The sequence below is a fragment of the Salmo salar genome, chromosome ssa07 (assembly GCF_905237065.1).
Source record: "Salmo salar chromosome ssa07, Ssal_v3.1, whole genome shotgun sequence".
NCBI classification, from domain to species: Eukaryota; Metazoa; Chordata; class Actinopteri; order Salmoniformes; family Salmonidae; genus Salmo; species Salmo salar.
Genome location: NC_059448.1, coordinates 59,990,332 through 60,013,531, shown reverse-complemented (window position 1 = coordinate 60,013,531; position 23,200 = coordinate 59,990,332). Strand labels below are relative to the sequence as shown.

Sequence of the window (23,200 nt, the reverse complement as noted above, 5' to 3'; positions counted from 1 at the left end):
CTCCCTTACTCTGCATAACATTACTGACCAGCCCAGCCCTATACCCTCCCTTACTCTGCATAACATTACTGACCAGCCCAGCCAGGCCCTTTACCCTCCCTTACTCTGCATAACATTACTGACCAGCCCAGTCCTATACCCTCCCTTACTCTGCATAACATTACTGACCAGCCCAGCCTTATACCCTCCCTTACTCTGCATAACATTACTGACCAACCCAGCCAGGCCCTTTACCCTCCCTTACTCTGCATAACATTACTGACCAGCCCAGCCCTATACCCTCCCTTACTCTGCATAACATTACTGACCAGCCCAGTCCTATACCCTCCCTTACTCTGCATAACATTACTGACCAGCCCAGCCCTATACCCTCCCTTACTCTGCATAACATTACTGACCAGTCCAGCCCTATACCCTCCCTTACTCTGCATAACATTACTGACCAGCCCAGCCCTATACCCTCCCTTACTCTGCATAACATTTGACCAGCCCAGCCCCTACTGACCAGCCCAGGCCCTTTACCCTCCCTTACTCTGCATAACATTACTGACCAGCCCAGCCAGGCCCTTTACCCTCCCTTACTCTGCATAACATTACTGACCAGCCCAGCCCTATACCCTCCCTTACTCTGCATAACATTACTGACCAGCCCAGCCCCACTCGGGGCTGATGTATATCTGATGACCTCATAGACCATAATACAACCCTGCCTCATCCAACTGGTCTGTCTCTCTCTTTCTCTCCCTCCCTCTCCTCTCTCCCGCTCTCTCTCTCCCTCACTCTCCTCTCCCCTCTTTCTCTCCCTCCCTCTCTCTCTTTCTCTCCCTCCCTCTCTCTCTTTCTCTCCCTCCCTCTCTCTCTTTCTCTCCCTCCCTCTCTCTCTTTCTCTCCCTCCCTCTCTCTCTTTCTCTCCCTCCCTCTCTCTCTTTCTCTCCCTCCCTCTCTCTCTTTCTCTCCCTCCCTCCCTCTCTTTCTCTCCCTCCCTCCCTCTCTCTCCTTCTCGCTCTCTCCTCTCTCTTTCTCCCGCTCTCTCTCTCTCTCTCCTCTCTTTATCTCCCTCTCCTCTCCACCCCCCTCCCTCTCCTCTATCTTTCTCTGTCTCTCTGTCTCTCGGCATTGTGTCAATGACATACTGCATTATGTGTTTGAATAAAGACATTTTCTACGTTCCATAAGGAAGAGGGCCTCCGTCTCTCCCCCGGCCGAGCGCTACGTGATTCTGTAAGCAGCCAAGTGGGAGATAATAGACAACGCGCTCAGCTCACTACCAGGTCAGACTAGTCACTAGAAGCTCACTACCAGGTCAGACTAGTCACTAGAAACTCCCTACCAGGTCAGACTAGTCACTAGAAACTCCCTACCAGGTCAGACTAGTCACTAGAAACTCACTACCGGGTCAGACTAGTCACTAGAAACTCACTACCGGGTCAGACTAGTCACTAGAAACTCCCTACCGGGTCAGACTAGTCACTAGAAACTCCCTACCGGGTCAGACTAGTCACTAGAAACTCCCTACCGGGTCAGACTAGTCACTAGAAACTCCCTACCGGGTCAGACTAGTCACTAGAAACTCCCTACCGGGTCAGACTAGTCACTAGAAACTCCCTACCAGGTCAGACTAGTCACTAGAAACTCCCTACCAGGTCAGACTAGTCACTAGAAACTCCCTACCAGGTCAGACTAGTCACTAGAAACTCACTACCAGGTCAGACTAGTCACTAGAAACTCCCTACCAGGTCAGACTAGTCACTAGAAACTCCCTACCAGGTCAGACTAGTAACTAGAAACTCCCTACCAGGTCAGACTAGTCACTAGAAACTCCCTACCAGGTCAGACTAGTCACTAGAAACTCCCTACCAGGTCAGACTAGTCACTAGAAACTCCCTACCAGGTCAGACTAGTCACTAGAAACTCCCTACCAGGTCAGACTAGTCACTAGAAACTCCCTACCAGGTCAGACTAGTCACTAGAAACTCCCTACCAGGTCAGACTAGTCACTAGAAACTCCCTACCAGGTCAGACTAGTCACTAGATTCTTCCTAGTAAAATCCATAGAGAATGACACGTACAATATGCCCCTTCCTTCAGTATGCGTAGAGAAGTTTTAGGTTGTTTTTGGGAAATGTTTTTTCATAATAACTTCAATACTCTTGTGTATCTAGCTCCTTCTTTCCTATAAATGTTTACCATGAACGTTATTAGTGTACTTCCTGTGTTCCTGAGCTTCCTCCCCAGCAGACCCTTCCTAAGTAGATAAGGTGATTACCTCCTCGCTCGGCAGACATCTTGTTTTCTCTGCAACATCCTGTTGCTTCGTTCAGGCAGGGGTTTGTCTATTCCCCCTGTCCTACTGCTTCCAAAACAAAAAACACACACACACACACACACACACACACACACACACACACACACACACACACACACACACACACACACACACACACACACACACACACACACTAGACCTTTCAGACCCTGGTTAGAGTCCTTCTTCTCTCCCTCCAGAAACCATTACTGTCCTGTCTGTAGACTAGACTAACCATTACTGTCCTGTCTGTAGACTAGACTAACCATTACTGTCCTGTCTGTAGACTAGACTAACCATTACTGTCCTGTCTGTAGACTAGACTAACCATTACTGTCCTGTCTGTAGACTAGACTAACCATTACTGTCCTGTCTGTAGACTAGACTAACCATTACTGTCCTGTCTGTAGACTAGACTAACCATTACTGTCCTGTCTGTAGACTAGACTAACCATTACTGTCCTGTCTGTAGACTAGACTAACCATTACTGTCCTGTCTGTAGACTAGACTAACCATTACTGTCCTGTCTGTAGACTAGACTAACCATTACTGTCCTGTCTGTAGACTAGACTAACCATTACTGTCCTGTCTGTAGACTAGACTAACTATTACTGTCCTGTCTGCAGACTAACCATTACTGTCCTGTCTGTAGACTAACCATTACTGTCCTGTCTGTAGACTAGACTAACCATTACTGTCCTGTCTGTAGACTAGACTAACCATTACTGTCCTGTCTGTAGACTAGACTAACCATTACTGTCCTGTCTGTAGACTAGACTAACTATTACTGTCCTGTCTGCAGACTAACCATTACTGTCCTGTCTGTAGACTAACCATTACTGTCCTGTCTGTAGACTAGACTAACCATTACTGTGCTGTCTGTAGACTAGACTAACCATTACTGTCCTGTCTGTAGAATAGTGTGTCTCAATACAGTAGGTATTCCATACATTACACTGTAATCAGCTGGTAGAACTGGTTTATTACTCTGTAGAATAGAGTCTCAATACAGTAGGTATTCCATACATTACACTGTAATCAGCTGATAGAACTGGTTTATTACTCTGTAGAATAGAGTCTCAATACAGTAGGTATTCCATACATTACACTGTAATCAGCTGGTAGAACTGGTTTATTACTCTGTAGAATAGAGTCTCAATACATTAGGTATTCCATACATTACACTGTAATCAGCTGATAGAACTGGTTTATTACTCTGTAGAATAGAGTGTCTCAATACAGTAGGTATTCCATACATTACACTGTAATCAGCTGGTAGAACTGGTTTATTACTCTGTAGAATAGAGTCTCAATACAGTAGGTATTCCATACATTACACTGTAATCAGCTGGTAGAACTGGTTTATTACTCTGTAGAATAGAGTCTCAATACAGTAGGTATTCCATACATTACACTGTAATCAGCTGGTAGAACTGGTTTATTACTCTGTAGAATAGAGTCTCAATACAGTAGGTATTCCATACATTACACTGTAATCAGCTGATAGAACTGGTTTATTACTCTGTAGAATAGAGTCTCAATACAGTAGGTATTCCATACATTACACTGTAATCAGCTGGTAGAACTGGTTTATTACTCTGTAGAATAGAGTGTCTCAATACAGTAGGTATTCCATACATTACACTGTAATCAGCTGGTATAACTGGTTTATTACTCTGTAGAATAGAGTCTCAATACAGTAGGTATTCCATACACGGTGGTCATTTCACTTCTAACTTCCTCTATTCGCCTGGGGCGGTATCCCATATGTCACTCTATTCCCTACATTGTGCACTACTTTTATGTGTATACTTGATAGTACGCTATGAAGGGAATAGGGTGCCACTTCAGACACACGTAGAGGTTACTGTGTGATAATTCATCAGAACGTATCAGAGTACGGTAACAGACTGGTCTAGAGGTTACTGTGTGATAATTCATCAGAACGTATCAGAGTACGGTAACAGACTAGTCTAGAGGTTACCGTGTGATAATTCATCAGAACGTATCAGAGTACGGTAACAGACTGGTCTAGATGTTACTGTGTGATAATTCATCAGAACGTATCAGAGTACGGTAACAGACTGGTCTAGAGGTTACCGTGTGATAATTCATCAGAACGTATCAGAGTACGGTAACAGACTGGTCTAGAGGTTACCGTGTGATAATTCATCAGAACGTATCAGAGTACGGTAACAGACTGGTCTAGAGGTTACCGTGTGATAATTCATCAGAACGTATCAGAGTACGGTAACAGACTGGTCTAGAGGTTACCGTGTGATAATTCATCAGAACGTATCAGAGTACGGTAACAGACTGGTCTAGAGGTTACCGTGTGATAATTCATCAGAACGTATCAGAGTACGGTAACAGACTGGTCTAGAGGTTACCGTGTGATAATTCATCAGAACGTATCAGAGTACGGTAACAGACTGGTCTAGAGGTTACCGTGTGATAATTCATCAGAACGTATCAGAGTACGGTAACAGACTGGTCTAGAGGTTACCGTGTGATAATTCATCAGAACGTATCAGAGTACGGTAACAGACTGGTCTAGAGGTTACCGTGTGATAATTCATCAGAACGTATCAGAGTACGGTAACAGACTGGTCTAGAGGTTACCGTGTGATAATTCATCAGAACGTATCAGAGTACGGTAACAGACTGGTCTAGAGGTTACCGTGTGATAATTCATCAGAACGTATCAGAGTACGGTAACAGACTGGTCTCCTAGAGGTTACTGTGTGATAATTCATCAGAACGTATCAGAGTACGGTAACAGACTGGTCTAGAGGTTACTGTGTGATAATTCATCAGAACGTATCAGAGTACGGTAACAGACTGGTCTAGAGGTTACTGTGTGATAATTCATCAGAACGTATCAGAGTACGGTAACAGACTGGTCTAGAGGTTACCGTGTGATAATTCATCAGAACGTATCAGAGTACGGTAACAGACTGGTCTAGAGGTTACCGTGTGATAATTCATCAGAACGTATCAGAGTACGGTAACAGACTGGTCTAGAGGTTACTGTGTGATAATTCATCAGAACGTATCAGAGTACGGTAACAGACTGGTCTAGAGGTTACCGTGTGATAATTCATCACAACGTATCAGAGTACGGTAACAGACTGGTCTCCTAGAGGTGTTGTTGTATTATGAGGGCAAAACAAGCGTTCTGCTGCCTGGCTTTCCTTCAACAGAGCCTAGTGGATTTGCTTGTTATTCGGCCCAGATGGCAGATCCCTGGATAGAGAGAGGATGGTGTAACACAAACAGCCTGCTACCTCCTACTAACTGTACTGTAGCTATGATACCAATACACACTGTGACAGGGAATGACTTTTAAAGAAACACATCGGCTTGTTGTACATCTGTCTGTCTCTCTCTAACTCTGACACTTGTCCTGGAACACAGACAGGACAGAGCTGGTGCTAGTCCTCTGGGTTAAGGTCCCCTTGCCCTGGAACACAGACAGGACAGAGCTGGTGCTAGTCCTCTGGGTTAAGGTCCCCTTGCCCTGGAACACAGACAGGACAGAGCTGGTGCTAGTCCTCTGGGTTAAGGTCCCCTTGCCCTGGAACACAGACAGGACAGAGCTGGTGCTAGACCTCTGGGTTAAGGTCCCCTTGCCCTGGAACACAGACAGGACAGAGCTGGTTCTAGTCCTCTGGGTTAAGGTCCCCTTGCCCTGGAACACAGACAGGACAGAGCTGCTGCTAGTCCTCTGGGTTAAGGTCCCCTTGCCCTGGAACACAGACAGGACAGAGCTGCTACTAGACCTCTGGGTTAAGGTCCCCTTGCCCTGGAACACAGACAGGACAGAGCTGCTACTAGTCCTCTGGGTTAAGGTCCCCTTGCCCTGGAACACAGACAGGACAGAGCTGCTACTAGTCCTCTGGGTTAAGGTCCCCTTGCCCTGGAACACAGACAGGACAGAGCTGCTGCTAGTCCTCTGGGTTAAGGTCCCCTTGCCCTGGAACACAGACAGGACAGAGCTGGTGCTAGTCCTCTGGGTTAAGGTCCCCTTGCCCTGGAACACAGACAGGACAGAGCTGCTGCTAGTCCTCTGGGTTAAGGTCCCCTTGCCCTGGAACACAGACAGGACAGAGCTGCTGCTAGTCCTCTGGGTTAAGGTCCCCTTGCCCTGGAACACAGACAGGACAGAGCTGCTGCTAGTCCTCTGGGTTAAGGTCCCCTTGCCCTGGAACACAGACAGGACAGAGCTGGTGCTAGTCCTCTGGGTTAAGGTCCCCTTGCCCTGGAACACAGACAGGACAGAGCTGCTACTAGTCCTCTGGGTTAAGGGGACAGTCAGTCCCAGCATGTCCTTGATGTAAAGGCACAGACTTACATTGTGTGTCTTTTTAAAACACCAAGGTAATAAACTAGACCCCTTCTGAAATGTTCAGCATGTCACCCTGTTCCTGGTGCCTGAATGTTCTCAGCTGGTCTCTGTACTACAGAACAGGACTGAGAGGTGGTTGTCAGCTGGTCTCTGTACTACAGAACAGGACTGAGAGGTGGTTGTCAGCTGGTCTCTGTACTACAGAACAGGACTGAGAGGTGGTGGAGCTATAAATGCCTTCACCATGCCAACTAGAGTTATTCCACCATGTCAACTAGAGTTATTCCACTATGTCAACTAGAGTTATTCCACCATGTCAACTAGAGTTATTCCACCATTTCAGCTAGAGTTATTTCACCATGTCAGCTAGAGTTATTCCACCATGTCAACTAGAGTTATTCCACCATACCAGCTAGAGTTATTCCACCATATCAGCTAGAGTTATTCCACCATGTCAACTAGAGTTATTCCACCATATCAACTAGAGTTATTCCACCATACCAGCTAGAGTTATTCCACCATGTCAACTAGAGTTATTCCACCATATCAACTAGAGTTATTCCACCATACCAGCTAGAGTTATTCCACCATGTCAACTAGTTATTCCACCATGTCAACTAGAGTTATTCCACCATGTCAACTAGAGTTATTCCGCCATGTCAACTAGAGTTATTCCGCCATGTCAACTAGAGTTATTCCGCCATGTCAACTAGAGTTATTCCGCCATGTCAACTAGAGTTATTCCGCCATGTCAACTAGAGTTATTCCGCCATGTCAACTAGAGTTATTCCCCTATGTCAACTAGAGTTATTCCGCCATGTCAACTAGAGTTATTCCGCCATGTCAACTAGAGTTATTCCACCATATCAGCTAGAGTTTTTCCGCCATGTCAACTAGAGTTATTCCGCCATGTCAACTAGAGTTATTCCACCATACCAGCTAGAGTTATTCCACCATATCAACTAGAGTTATTCCACCATGTCAACTAGTTATTCCACCATACCAGCTAGAGTTATTCCACCATACCAACTAGAGTTATTCCACCATATCAACTAGAGTTATTCCACCATATCAACTAGAGTTATTCCACCATATCAACTAGAGTTATTCCACCATATCAACTAGAGTTATTCCACCATGTCAACTAGTTATTCCACCATATCAGCTAGAGTTATTCCACCATGTCAACTAGAGTTATTCCGCCATGTCAACTAGAGTTATTCCGCCATGTCAACTAGAGTTATTCCGCCATGTCAACTAGAGTTATTCCGCCATGTCAACTAGAGTTATTCCACCATGTCAACTAGAGTTATTCCGCCATGTCAGCTAGAGTTATTCCGCCATGTCAACTAGAGTTATTCCGCCATGTCAACTAGAGTTATTCCGCCATGTCAACTAGTGTCAACTAGAGTTATTCCACCATACCAACTAGAGTTATTCCACCATACCAACTAGAGTTATTCCACCATGTCAACTAGAGTTATTCCACCATGTCAACTAGAGTTATTCCACCATGTCAACTAGAGTTATTCCACCATGTCAACTAGAGTTATTCCACCATGTCAACTAGAGTTATTCCACCATACCAGCTAGAGTTATTCCACCATATCAACTAGAGTTATTCCACCATGTCAACTAGTTATTCCACCATACCAGCTAGAGTTATTCCACCATATCAACTAGAGTTATTCCACCATATCAGCTAGAGTTATTCCACCATGTCAACTAGAGTTATTCCGCCATGTCAACTAGAGTTTTTCCGCCATGTCAACTAGAGTTATTCCGCCATGTCAACTAGAGTTATTCCACCATGTCAACTAGAGTTATTCCGCCATGTCAGCTAGAGTTATTCCGCCATGTCAACTAGAGTTATTCCGCCATGTCAACTAGAGTTATTCCGCCATGTCAACTAGTGTCAACTAGAGTTATTCCACCATACCAACTAGAGTTATTCCACCATGTCAACTAGAGTTATTCCACCATACCATACTTTTACAAAATGTTTATCTCCACACAGTCACATCATGTTGAACTAGTATGTCTGTGAAATGATCAGCCATGTATTGTTACCTCTGAGACAACATACTGTGTGTGTGTCTGTCTCAATAGCTGTTCTAAATGCTGCCTTTTTAACACTTGTCCTGTGTCTTGGTTGTTTAACAGGGACATGATGTGGACAGGTGGGGGGGCAGGTCAGGGAGAGGGTAGAAAGGACGACAGCTGCAGATTACAGGATACCACTGGTCTGTAGCCCAAACGACACACAAACCACACGGGTTCAGTAGAGCACACCGTAGCAAAAGACAGTCCCTCCCTGTTTCCGTCCGTTTGGGGCAAGATGAACAAGACCCAGCTCTCTGCAGACGGCCGGGAGTACCACAGTCATTTATCACACCCCTCACCACCCCCAGTGTCCCAACTAAGACAATGATCATCTCTGACTGCAAATACGTCTCAAATAGCCCCCTATTCTCATATAGAGCCGATGGGCTTTGGTCACAGGTAGGGCACTAGAGAGGGAATAGGGGGCCGTTTGGGAGGAGAGCTGTGTTTTGCTCCCAGCGTTGTGTTCCACTAAGAGGCTTTGTTTCGCCACCTCTCTGTATTGTAGAGGTTCTGGTTCCAGAACAGATGTCTTCACCACCTCTCTGTATTGTAGAGGTTCTGGTTCCAGAACAGATGTCTTCGCCACCTCTCTGTATCGTAGAGGTTCTGGTTCCAGAACAGATGTCTTCACCACCTCTCTGTATCGTAGAGGTTCTGGTTCCAGAACAGATGTCTTCGCCACCTCTCTGTATCGTAGAGGTTCTGGTTCCAGAACAGATGTCTTCGCCACCTCTCTGTATCGTAGAGGTTCTGGTTCCAGAACAGATGTCTTCGCCACCTCTCTGTATCGTAGAGGTTCTGGTTCCAGAACAGATGTCTTCGCCACCTCTCTGTATCGTAGAGGTTCTGGTTCCAGAACAGATGTCTTCGCCACCTCTCTGTATCGTAGAGGTTCTGGTTCCAGAACAGATGTCTTCGCCACCTCTCTGTATCGTAGAGGTTCTGGTTCCAGAACAGATGTCTTCGCCACCTCTCTGTATCGTAGAGGTTCTGGTTCCAGAACAGATGTCTTCGCCACCTCTCTGTATCGTAGAGGTTCTGGTTCCAGAACAGATGTCTTCGCCACCTCTCTGTATCGTAGAGGTTCTGGTTCCAGAACAGATGTCTTCGCCACCTCTCTGTATCGTAGAGGTTCTGGTTCCAGAACAGATGTCTTCGCCACCTCTCTGTATCGTAGAGGTTCTGGTTCCAGAACAGATGTCTTCGCCACCTCTCTGTATCGTAGAGGTTCTGGTTCCAGAACAGATGTCTTCGCCACCTCTCTGTATCGTAGAGGTTCTGGATCCAGAACAGATGTCTTCGCCACCTCTCTGTATCGTAGAGGTTCTGGTTCCAGAACAGATGTCTTCGCCACCTCTCTGTATGGTAGAGGTTCTGGTTCCAGAACAGATGTCTTCGCCACCTCTCTGTATGGTAGAGGTTCTGGTTCCAGAACAGATGTCTTCGCCACCTCTCTGTATGGTAGAGGTTCTGGTTCCAGAACAGATGTCTTCGCCACCTCTCTGTATCGTAGAGGTTCTGGTTCCAGAACAGATGTCGTCGCCACCTCTCTGTATCGTAGAGGTTCTGGTTCCAGAACAGATGTCTTCGCCACCTCTCTGTATCGTAGAGGTTCTGGTTCCAGAACAGATGTCTTCGCCACCTCTCTGTATCGTAGAGGTTCTGGTTCCAGAACAGATGTCTTCGCCACCTCTCTGTATCGTAGAGGTTCTGGTTCCAGAACAGATGTCTTCGCCACCTCTCTGTATCGTAGAGGTTCTGGTTCCAGAACAGATGTCTTCGCCACCTCTCTGTATCGTAGAGGTTCTGGTTCCAGAACAGATGTCTTCACCACCTCTCTGTATCGTAGAGGTTCTGGTTCCAGAACAGATGTCTTCGCCACCTCTCTGTATCGTAGAGGTTCTGGTTCCAGAACAGATGTCTTCACCACCTCTCTGTATGGTAGAGGTTCTGGTTCCAGAACAGATGTCTTCACCACCTCTCTGTATGGTAGAGGTTCTGGTTCCAGAACAGATGTCTTCACCACCTCTCTGTATGGTAGAGGTTCTGGTTCCAGAACAGATGTCTTTGTGTCAACACTAATGAGGTTAGTTCAGTTCAGGACAAACAGAAGAAACAGAACAGTCAATAACTGAGTGGACAGAGAGCTAGCAACCTTGACAGCATTAGATAGGCCAATTCTCCCACTAACACCTGAACATGTGACCTTATTGTGTCTGTCCTCTTCCTCTCTGGATAACAATGACTGTCTGTAACACATGGAGCAACTGTTACTGCCAGTGACCTGCCTGGAATGGACACCAGGACTACTTGAACTAACGACAGGCCTGACAGGGAGCGTAGCTACTGGAATGAACACCAGGACTACTTGAACTAACGACAGACCTGACAGGGAGCGTAGCTACTGGAATGAACACCAGGACTACTTGAACAAACAGACCTGACAGGGAGCGTAGCTACTGGAATGAACACCAGGACTACTTGAACTAACGACAGGCCTGACAGGGAGCGTAGCTACTGGAATGAACACCAGGACTACTTGAACTAACGACAGGCCTGACAGGGAGCGTAGCTACTGGAATGAACACCAGGACTACTTGAACTAACGACAGGCCTGACAGGGAGCGTAGCTACTGGAATGAACACCAGGACTACTTGAACAACGACAGGCCTGACAGGGAGCGTAGCTACTGGAATGAACACCAGGACTACTTGAACTAACGACAGGCCTGACAGGGAGCGTAGCTACTGGAATGAACACCAGGACTACTTGAACTAACGACAGGCCTGACAGGGAGCGTAGCTACTGGAATGAACACCAGGACTACTTGAACTAACGACAGGCCTGACAGGGAGCGTAGCTACTGGAATGAACACCAGGACTACTTGAACTAACGACAGGCCTGACAGGGGAGCGTAGCTACTGGAATGAACACCAGGACTACTTGAACTAACGACAGGCCTGACAGGGAGCGTAGCTACTGGAATGAACACCAGGACTACTTGAACAAACAGACCTGACAGGGAGCGTAGCTACTGGAATGAACACCAGGACTACTTGAACTAACGACAGGCCTGACAGGGAGCGTAGCTACTGGAATGAACACCAGGACTACTTGAACTAACGACAGGCCTGACAGGGAGCGTAGCTACTGGAATGAACACCAGGACTACTTGAACTAACGACAGGCCTGACAGGGAGCGTAGCTACTGGAATGAACACCAGGACTACTTGAACTAACGACAGGCCTGACAGGGAGCGTAGCTACTGGAATGAACACCAGGACTACTTGAACTAACGACAGGCCTGACAGGGAGCGTAGCTACTGGAATGAACACCAGGACTACTTGAACTAACGACAGGCCTGACAGGGAGCGTAGCTACTGGAATGAACACCAGGACTACTTGAACTAACGACAGGCCTGACAGGGAGCGTAGCTACTGGAATGAACACCAGGACTACTTGAACTAACGACAGGCCTGACAGGGAGCGTAGCTACTGGAATGAACACCAGGACTACTTGAACTAACGACAGGCCTGACAGGGAGCGTAGCTACTGGAATGAACACCAGGACTACTTGAACTAACGACAGGCCTGACAGGGAGCGTAGCTACAATAACATGATTCCAACCACCAGCGTAGCTGCATTAAGGTGCAGAATTATTTGTTAGACTCGTGATTGAGAGACTATTGTCTCACAATTGTATTGGGAAAGACACCAATTCCAAATATGTCTGTTCCTCACAGCACAGAGACTGGTGAGAAATATGTCTGTTCCTCACAGCACATAGACTGGTGAGAAATATGTCCTTTCCTCACAGAGACAGAGACTGGTGAGAAATATGTCCTTTCTTCACAGCACAGAGACTGGTGAGAAATATGTCCTTTCTTCACAGAACAGAGACTGGTGAGAAATATGTCTGTTCCTCACAGAGACAGAGACTGGTGAGAAATATGTCCGTTCCTCACAGCACAGAGACTGGTGAGAAATATGTCCTTTCCTCACAGAGACAGAGACTGGTGAGAAATATGTCCTTTCTTCACAGCACAGAGACTGGTGAGAAATATGTCCTTTCCTCACAGAGACAGAGACTGGTGAGAAATATGTCCTTTCTTCACAGCACAGAGACAGAGACTGGTGAGAAATATGTCCTTTCCTCACAGCACAGAGACTGGTGAGAAATATGTCCTTTCTTCACAGAGACAGAGACTGGTGAGAAATATGTCCTTTCCTCACAGCACAGAGACAGAGACTGGTGAGAAATATGTCCTTTCCTCACAGCACAGAGACTGGTGAGAAATATGTCCTTTCTTCACAGAGACAGAGACAGAGACTGGTGAGAAATATGTTTGTTCCTCACAGAGACAGAGACTGGTGAGAAATATGTCTGTTCCTCACAGAGACAGAGACTGGTGAGAAATATGTCCTTTCCTCACAGCACAGAGACTGGTGAGAAATATGTCTGTTCCTCACAGAGACAGATACTGGTGAGAAATATGTCCTTTCCTCACAGAGACAGAGACTGGTGAGAAATATGTCCTTTCCTCACAGAGACAGAGACTGGTGAGAAATATGTCCTTTCCTCACAGAGACAGAGACTGGTGAGAAATATGTCCTTTCCTCACAGCACAGAGACTGGTGAGAAATATGTCTGTTCCTCACAGAGACAGAGACTGGTGAGAAATATGTCCTTTCCTCACAGAGACAGAGACTGGTGAGAAATATGTCCTTTCCTCACAGCACAGAGACAGAGACTGGTGAGAAATATGTCCTTTCCTCACAGAGACAGAGACTGGTGAGAAATATGTCCTTTCCTCACAGAGACCGAGACTGGTGAGACATGTTTGTGGTTTATTTACAACTTAACAACATTGTCCCTGGGGCTATTTCAGGAAGGACCAATATACATTTTCCTCATTTGATTTGAACTTCCTGGACAGGTTTTATTTTCCATAAATCACTGTTCAAGATAAACACAAGGCCCAATAAAATTGTGTGTCAGGAGAAAGCTGCTGAGCTGGTGAGCTGGTCCTTCTGGCTGAGTCTATATTTATAGCTGTTTGAAGGAAGGGCTAAATAAAGGAATGGAGGCTCCTCCTTCATTTAGCTAGAGTCCAAATCCTCCATTACTTCAGGACAGCTTATAGAGCCTGCTGGAATAACTCTCCACCAGGATTAAAACATTACAATATCATTTCATGTTTACACATCCACCCAACATATGGCCCTTATAGTCTCGATTGATCAAATAAAGACATATCTGTCTGAAATCATGTGCAAACATCAGGTAGGCTAAGTCAGCTGGTTACCGTAGCTACACTGTTCACAGTAAGAGTTGTTTCAACCTCCCAGGAAATATGGCCTCTGATACTTCAGTATCTCTGTCAGCGTGACTATCCTAACAATAAATAAAACACTATCTTTATCTACAGCATGTAAACTCATATTAAATCTCCCCGTTGTATTTGTGAACCCCCCACAACAACACACAATACACTGGCCATGGCTTCCAGACTACACTCTTATGGTGTGTGTCCCCCCCCCACAACAACACACAATACACTGGCCATGGCTTCCAGACTACACTCTTATGGTGTCCCCCCCACAACAACACACATACACTGGCCATGGCTTCCAGACTACACTCTTATGGTGTGTCCCCCCCCCACAACAACACACAATACACTGGCCATGGCTTCCAGACTACACTCTTATGGTGTCCCCCCCCACAACAACACACAATACACTGGCCATGGCTTCCAGACTACACTCTTATGGTGTGTCCCCCCCCACAACAACACACAATACACTGGCCATGGCTTCCAGACTACACTCTTATGGTGTGTCCCCCCCACAACAACACACAATACACTGGCCATGGCTTCCAGACTACACTCTTATGGTGTGTGTCCCCCCCACAACAACACACAATACACTGGCCATGGCTTCCAGACTACACTCTTATGGTGTGTCCCCCCCCACAACAACACACAATACACTGGCCATGGCTTCCAGACTACACTCTTATGGTGTGTCCCCCCCCCACAACAACACACAATACACTGGCCATGGCTTCCAGACTACACTCTTATGGTGTCCCCCCCCACAACAACACACAATACACTGGCCATGGCTTCCAGACTACACTCTTATGGTGTGTGTCCCCCCCCCACAACAACACACAATACACTTGCCATGGCTTCCAGACTACACTCTTATGGTGTGTGTCCCCCCCCCACAACAACACACAATACACTGGCCATGGCTTCCAGACTACACTCTTATGGTGTCCCCCCCCACAACAACACACAATACACTTGCCATGGCTTCCAGACTACACTCTTATGGTGTGTCCCCCCCCACAACAACACACAATACACTGGCCATGGCTTCCAGACTACACTCTTATGGTGTCCCCCCCCACAACAACACACAATACACTGGCCATGGCTTCCAGACTACACTCTTATGGTGTGTGTCCCCCCCCACAACAACACACAATACACTGGCCATGGCTTCCAGACTACACTCTTATGGTGTGTGTCCCCCCCCCACAACAACACACAATACACTTGCCATGGCTTCCAGACTACACTCTTATGGTGTGTGTCCCCCCCCCACAACAACACACAATACACTGGCCATGGCTTCCAGACTACACTCTTGTGGGGTGTCCCCTCACATTTTATACCAGTCTGTCACCACTCTAACATCCCCCACTAACTCAACAACATGTAAAATATGGTGTCTGGGTGTTTGCAAGTTGCAACTGTATTAGTGAGTGACAGTTAGCCTTCCCTGTAGCTCAGTTGGTAGAGCATGGTGTTTGCAACGTCAGGGTTGTGGGTTTGATTCCCACGGGGGCCAGCACAGAAAAAAAAATTATGAAGTCAAATGAAATGTATGCATTCACTACTGTAAGTCGCTCTGGATAAGAGCGTCTGCTAAATGACTAAAATGTAAATGAGTAGGTTATCTAACGTTTAAGCTCCAAGCTTGACATCTAGCCTATGCCGTCTGCTACGATCACGTTAAAAGTTACAGCACCGTACAGAACGAATACCGAGTAGCCCTTCCACTGTCACCAACACAACAATAAGTACACATGACACAGGCTACCAGTGTACGTGTTATCTAGGATTACATGATATAGCTTGATATCTATGTATTACCTGCTGTACCCTACACGCACTATGTTCCGATAATGTACACCTCAAGTGGCGGTGTTGCAGGACAACTTGTTTCATGGTTACATGTCGTTTATCTGAAACCAAACAGCGACGCTACATTGTAACGACCACCGTCCCTGTTCCCAACAACTACAACAGCTCGCTACAAAACATCGTTTTATTGCAGCCTATCTACAGTCTCTATAGTCTATAGGTTAGCGATGTATTATTTACATCAAACTACTATATCCATGTCAATAGGCAGCAGGTCCACACTAGTAGTATTATTATTAGAAGAAGCAGATGTTCAGTCCATGGTAAACCCACAAGCAGGGCTCCGTGGGCTACGTACCGTGAGCGACTTGGTATTCCTGAGCGGTGGTAGTGTGACGGGCGATGGCGGGTCTGTCGCTGCACCGGCCCGGGGATCCCCGACTCCGATTCCGGGGGAAGACTGGAGCTGGCAGATCTCACCCCCTTTGCCTGCAGATCGTACAAAATGACACACGAAATGAGGTTAATCTGAACGGGCCTATTTACCCACATAGGCTATCTGAGAGTTATTAGACTATAAAGTAGGCTATGGACTCTGCCTTAATCCCTTTTAAGGATAGTCATTTAAGCAGGCATTTAGGGCTCATTTTAGGTGTAAATCCTTCTTGCGACAATGGCTTCGGCAAACAGGTAGCCTATTTCCAAACGATGTGTGCTGGCACCGCCAGAATGTAGTCTGCACCGGTTGTCGATCCGTTTGCGCCCGGTAGTCGTGTAGCATATAGAGATCGTAAAAAACAACACAGCCAACCAGCCAACCAGAAACCAGTGGGCATATGATTCCGTCGTGCTTGCAGAAATAAACCTGTGTTCTCTCTGACACACATACTGTCATATAGGATAAATAACACACCAGCATTTGACTTTGGTTTTTCAAACAGCCCACTTCAGGCTTTAGAGAAGAACAAAATCCCCGAATGTATCGCCATTAACTGCTGAAAACACAGAGCAGGGATGCACTATTTTAGCAAAGACTCCCCCTGGTCAACAGACCAGGGAAACCCGAAGCAAGACTCGGCGTAAACGTGTAATAAACTTATTACAAAGGACCCGACAAAGGCATAAAATCCATCAACAATATTCCGCCGGCGATCAAAGTGAGTTTAACCGTATTGTTTAGCCCGTTCGGCTCCATATTGTTATTCCTTACCAGTTGGGTAGACGGCAGCGCACGGCTTCTTGGATAACATGGCCGCTGGAGAGTCACACAGAGAAAAACCCACTTCAGAATCTCCCCTCCTCCCACTCGGCTTCCTCCCACTCGGCTGTGTGATCACCAATTCCGCTACTCCAATCAGCTACATCCAGTCTTGCATTCGCAACGTGCAACTCTGCAAAACTGGGAAGTCTTCCATCAACACCAGCTGAAATGTTGCTTCTGCTGCCACCAACGCTTGGAAATGCAACCCAAAAACACGAACCTATAGATACAAAAATACAATATCCCACGCTAGGCTACTGTAGATCAATACAACAACAAAAAGCTCCGGGTTTTCTTTTCAACACCAGCAACATTCGAACGTTAGATGCATCAGGAGCGACATCCTTCTCTCTCACATACACAGTAAATACATAGTCGGTCAACAAGTTTGGGTGTTGCCTTCTCCTTATCTATCGTCCTTGCACTCATCCACCTCTCTCTCTCTCTCTCTCTCTCTCTCATAATGAGCGTGAGATGTGGTTGATTCGGTTGCTAAGCTGGCAACGCACCACCAGCCTGTGTTCCAGCAGGAACAGACAGACAGCCTACATCAGGGAAGTCCTCTTGGTCACTTGGGGATCACGAACCCAAACCCAACCAGCCCATTAATTAGTACAACGTGATAGGAAGAGCTATAAGGACTTTTCTGACACCCCTAACCACATTCTTTTCAAATTGTGAAATGAAGTATCGGTTTGCAGGTCAGAATAGTCTGTATAGCCCTATCCACATATGATACTCTACCGCACTTTGGTGCCCCACTTTGGTGCCCCACTGTACCAGTATGTGTCTAACATACACCAGCCCATAATGAGGCCTCCAGGAAACACACTATGGGACTTCAACATGCATTCTCTTTAGACAATAGCAACTGAAATCCCTATTGTAGATGATTTGAACAATGAGCTTTTAGCACACAGACTCTCTCATTAGTGTTTGAGTTGCAGGTATTTCAGACTGCAAAGGGGTACAACTATGTTTAATCTGTTACAGATTCATGACATTGGATTCACACATTTAGTTAATGAACTTTACTAAACCATTGTGTTATTCGTTCTCACAGGACTACAACTATCCCTTTTTATTGGTTGGTATTGATACTGACCTGTCTTCTATTGGTTGGTGCTGATACTGACCTGTCTTCTATTGGTTGGTACTGATACTGACCTGTCTTCTATTGGTTGGTGCTGATACTGACCTGTCTTCTATTGGTTGGTAGTGATACTGACCTGTCTTCTATTGGTTGGTGCTGATACTGACCTGTCTTCTATTGGTTGGTACTGATACTGACCTGTCTTCTATTGGTTGGTACTGATACTGACCTGTCTTCTATTGGTTGGTACTGATACTGACCTGTCTTCTATTGGTTGGTGCTGATACTGACCTGTCTTCTATTGGTTGGTACTGATACTGACCTGTCTTCTATTGGTTGGTGCTGATACTGACCTGTCTTCTATTGGTTGGTAGTGATACTGACCTGTCTTCTATTGGTTGGTGCTGATACTGACCTGTCTTCTATTGGTTGGTACTGATACTGACCTGTCTTCTATTGGTTGGTGCTGATACTGACCTGTCTTCTATTGGTTGGTACTGATACTGACCTGTCTTCTATTGGTTGGTACTGATACTGACCTGTCTTCTATTGGTTGGTGCTGATACTGACCTGTCTTCTATTGGTTGGTAGTGATACTGACCCGTCTTCTATTGGTTGGTACTGATACTGACCTGTCTTCTATTGGTTGGTACTGATACTGACCTGTCTTCTATTGGTTGGTGCTGATACTGACCTGTCTTCTATTGGTTGGTACTGATACTGACCTGTCTTCTATTCTCGAGAACTTTCTTATTCAGGTGTGCATTTTTTTTGGTGATAAAGTATAATTGCATTGTTAAGGAAGAGCTCACCAGCAAGCATTTCACTGTACTGTTTACTCCTGTTGTATCCTGTGGTGCACGTGACAAATAAACTCTGATTTGAGTTGAGCTAGAGTGCAATTTAAGTGCAAACCGTTTACAAATCTGCATTATTAGTACTGAATTAGTGCTGTGTTAGTTTAGCAACCTACCTTGAAAATACGGCATGGAGTACGTCTTGCTGGCTGCAAACTATTGCAATATTCCTCAAGTGAAGTGAACTATGGCTTGAAGCTTGGTGGAGTGGACGAATGTACTGACCACTAGAGGGTTTAGCTCCTTCAACGTCTACTCCCACAGTCTCAGCCCTGACCATACAGGAGTCAGGATTCAGGAGTGAACACACACACGCACACACACACACACACACACACACACACACACACACACACACACACACACACACACACACACACACACACACACACACACACACACCATCCATCCATCTCTATCTCTGAAAGTAAAAATAAAAGCAGTGAGATCCTTCCATACACACCAGCATGTTGTCCCTCTGAGTCAGAGTAGTAAAACTAAGTGCATGCTCTTCAACCGATTGCTGCCCGCACCCTCCCGCCCGACTAGCATCACTACTCTGGACGGTTCTGACCTAGAATATGTGGACAACTACAAACACCTAGGTGTCTGGTTAGACTGTAAACTCTCCTTCCAGACTCACATTAAGCATCTCCAATCCACAATTAAATCTAGAATCAGCTTCCTATTTTGCAACAAAGCCTCCTTCACTCATGCTGCCAAACATACCCTCGTAAAACTGACCATCCTACCGATCCTCAACTCAGCAAACTGGATGCAGTCTATCACAGTGCCATCCGTTTTGTCACCAAAGCCCCATATACGACCCAACACTGCGTCCTGTATGCTCTCATTGGCTGGCCCTCACTACATATCCGTCGCCAAACCCACTGGCTCCAGGTCATCTATAAGTCTTTGCTAGGTAAAGCCCCGCGTTATCGCAGCTCACTGGTCACCATAGCAACACTCACCCGTAGCACGCGCTCCAGCAGGTATATCTCACTGGTCATCACCAAAGCCAACACTCCCTTTGGCCACCTTTCCGTCCAGTTCTCTGCTGCCAATGACTAGAATGAATTGCAAAAATCACTGAAGCTGGAGTCTTATATCTCCCTCTCTAACTTTAGGCATCAGCTGTCGTAGCAGCTTACCGATCACTCTACCTGAATACAGCCAATCTGTAAATAGCACACCCAACTACCTCATCCCCATATTATTACTTACCCTCTTGCCCTTTTGCACCCCAGTATCTCTACTTGCACATCATCATCTGCACATCTATCACTCCAGTATTAATGCTAAATTGTTATTATTTCTCCTCTAAGGCCTATTTATTGCCTACCTCCCTACTCTTCTACATTTGCACACACTGTACATAGATTTTTCTATTTTTCTTTTCTATTGTGTTATTGACTGTACGTTTGTTTATGTATAACTCTGTGTTGTTGTTTTTGTCGCACTGCTTTGCTTTATCTTGGCCAGGTCGCAGTTGTAATTGAGAACTTGTTCTCAACTGGCCTACCTGGTTAAATAAAGGTGAAATAATAAATAAATAAATAAATAAATAAAAGAGGCCCAGATATGGCTGTTTTGCTTTCATGCAAATCAACAGCAGAGTGACAGAGAGCCTGAAGCAACCTGTCACGTCCTGACCATAGTAAGATGTTATTTTCTATGGTAGAGTAGGTCAGTGCGTGACAGAGGGTGTTTTGTGTTTTGTATATCTATGTTTAGGTTCTAGTTTTTCTATTTCTATCTTTTTTCCCGGGGGTTGATCTCCAATTAGAGGCATCTGGTCCTCGTTGTCTCTAATTGGAGATCATACTTAAGTAGGGGGTTTTGGGGTAGTTGTCGTGTGTGTAGTTTATGTACCTGACAGAACTGTGTGTTTTCGGTTTCCCTCTTTGTTATTTTTCCTGTAGTGTTTTGAGTTATAATAAATATTAATCATGAGCAATCAACACGCTGCGCTTTGGTCCCCTCTCTACGACAGCTGTTACTCAACCAGGAGATAAACAGATAAGCAGCATGTGTTTACACACTAGCCTTCACAAGACCATGGGAGTGTATATTCACTAATGGCGGTTATAATACAAACATTATGTTTAAAAACCAAGTGAAATGAAGAGCCATTTGTTTAGGCCTATGTACTGCTGTTCCTGCTGTGAACTGAACCAGCAGGTATGTATAATGGGCACTGTGATGCATTGTTAAGGCCATGGCTGGGCCCTCTGTCTGTCTGTTTGTCTGTTTGTCTGTCTGTCTGTCTGTCTGTCTGTCTGTCTGTCTGTCTGTCTGTCTGTCTGTCTGTCTGTCTGTCTGTCTGTCTGTCTGTCTGTCTGTCTGTCTGTCTGTCTGTCTGTCTGTCTGTCTGTCTGTCTGTCTGTCTGTCTGTCTGTCTGTTCTCTCCCAGGGCTGTTATGGTAGCTAGGTGATGGTAGTCTGTGTCTATATCTGGTCCATGGCTTGAACACTAGTGTAAAGCCTTAGCCAATCAGAAACAGACCCAGTAGTGACTAGTATAAAGTCTTAGCCAATCAGAAACAGACCCATAGTGACTAGTGTAAAGCCTTAGCAATAGAAACAGACCCAGTAGTGACTAGTGTAAAGCCTTAGCCAATCAGAAACAGACCCAGTAGTGACTAGTGTAAAGTCTTAGCCAATCAGAAACAGCAGCCTCCAGTCTGTATCAACTCACTGGACTGCAAGAGGTTTGGATGGACAACGGGTTCAGGTATTTGCATGCTCTGATGATCTGTCAGTTGTGAATTCATGCAACTTCCTTCCCTCATCCGGGAGACACCAAGTTGATCTTCTATCTGTCACTACATGACTTAATCCAGGTATTAGTAGTGTGTGTGTGTGTTTATATATATATATATATATATATATTATTTTATTTAAAAAAATGTTATTTCACCTTTATTTAACCAGGTAGGCCAGTTGAGAACAAGTTCTCATTTACAACTGCGACCTGGCTAAGATAAAGCAAAGCAGTGCGACACAAACAACACAGAGTTACACATGGAATAAACAAACGTACAGTCAATAATACAATAGAAAAATGTATATACAGTGTGTGCAAATGTAGTAAGATTAGGGAGGTAAGGCAATAAATAGGCCATAGTGGTGAAATAATTACAATTGAGAATTTAAACACTGGAGTGATAGATGTGCAGAAGATGAATGTGTAAGTAGAGATACTGGGGTGCAAAGGAGCAAACATTTTTTTAACAATACGGGGATGAGGTAGTTGGGTGGGCTATTTACAGATGGGCTGTGTACAGGTGCAATGATCGGTAAGCTGCTCTGACAGCTGATGCTTAAAGTTAGTGAGGGAGATATAAGCCTCCAGCTTCTGCTCATATGACTTTAGAACTATAGGAATAGAAGCAGTTGTTGTCGTATGATATTGATGACAGTTGGTTCCTTCCACTCAGGCAACATTAAGAGCTGTGATCAATATGGAAGGCTCTTTAATCACTCAAGATCTCCAGGCTCTTATTTAAACACCCAGTGCTTCTCAAGTTACCTCACAATGCCTATGGCCTGGTTGTATGCTTCTCAAGTTACCTCACAATGCCTATGGCCTGGTTGTATGCTTCTCAAGTTACCTCACAATGCGTATGGCCGGGTTGTATGCTTTCAATTTACCTCACAATGCCTATGGCCTGGTTGTATGCTTCTCAAGTTACCTCACAATGCGTATGGCCGGGTTGTATGCTTTCAATTTACCTCACAATGCCTATGGCCTGGTTGTATGCTTCTCAAGTTACCTCACAATGCCTATGGCCGGGTTGTATGCTTTCAATTTACCTCACAATGCCTATGGCCTGGTTGTATGCTTCTCAAGTTACCTCACAATGCCTATGGCCGGGTTGTATGCTTTCAATTTACCTCACAATGCCTATGGCCTGGTTGTATGCTTCTCAAGTTACCTCACAATGCCTATGGCCTGGTTGTATGCTTCTCAAGTTACCTCACAATGCCTATGGCCTGGTTGTATGCTTCTCAAGGTACCTCACAATGCCTATGGCCGGGTTGTATGCTTTCAATTTACCT

The 23,200-nt window shown here is 45.6% G+C and overlaps 1 protein-coding gene across 2 annotated transcripts in view; it reads right to left on the bottom strand.

Annotated features, from left to right (window-relative positions):
* The window catches only part of LOC106576541 (dual specificity tyrosine-phosphorylation-regulated kinase 2), a 24,474-nt gene extending 4,980 nt beyond the window's left edge, over positions 1-19,494 (bottom strand). The window contains exons 1-2 of one of the 2 annotated variants that reach the window (XM_045722402.1): positions 19,255-19,494; positions 16,286-16,416 (exon numbers count right to left, since the gene is read on the bottom strand). In XM_045722402.1, coding sequence (XP_045578358.1) covers positions 16,286-16,416; positions 19,255-19,270 — 147 coding nt within the window. In that variant the 5' untranslated portion in view covers positions 19,271-19,494. Of the gene's footprint in view, positions 1-16,285; positions 16,417-17,137; positions 17,682-19,254 lie in introns of those variants that run through there. The other variant, XM_045722401.1, reaches the window with a different exon arrangement.
* Between the last annotated feature and the right edge of the window lie 3,706 nt (positions 19,495-23,200).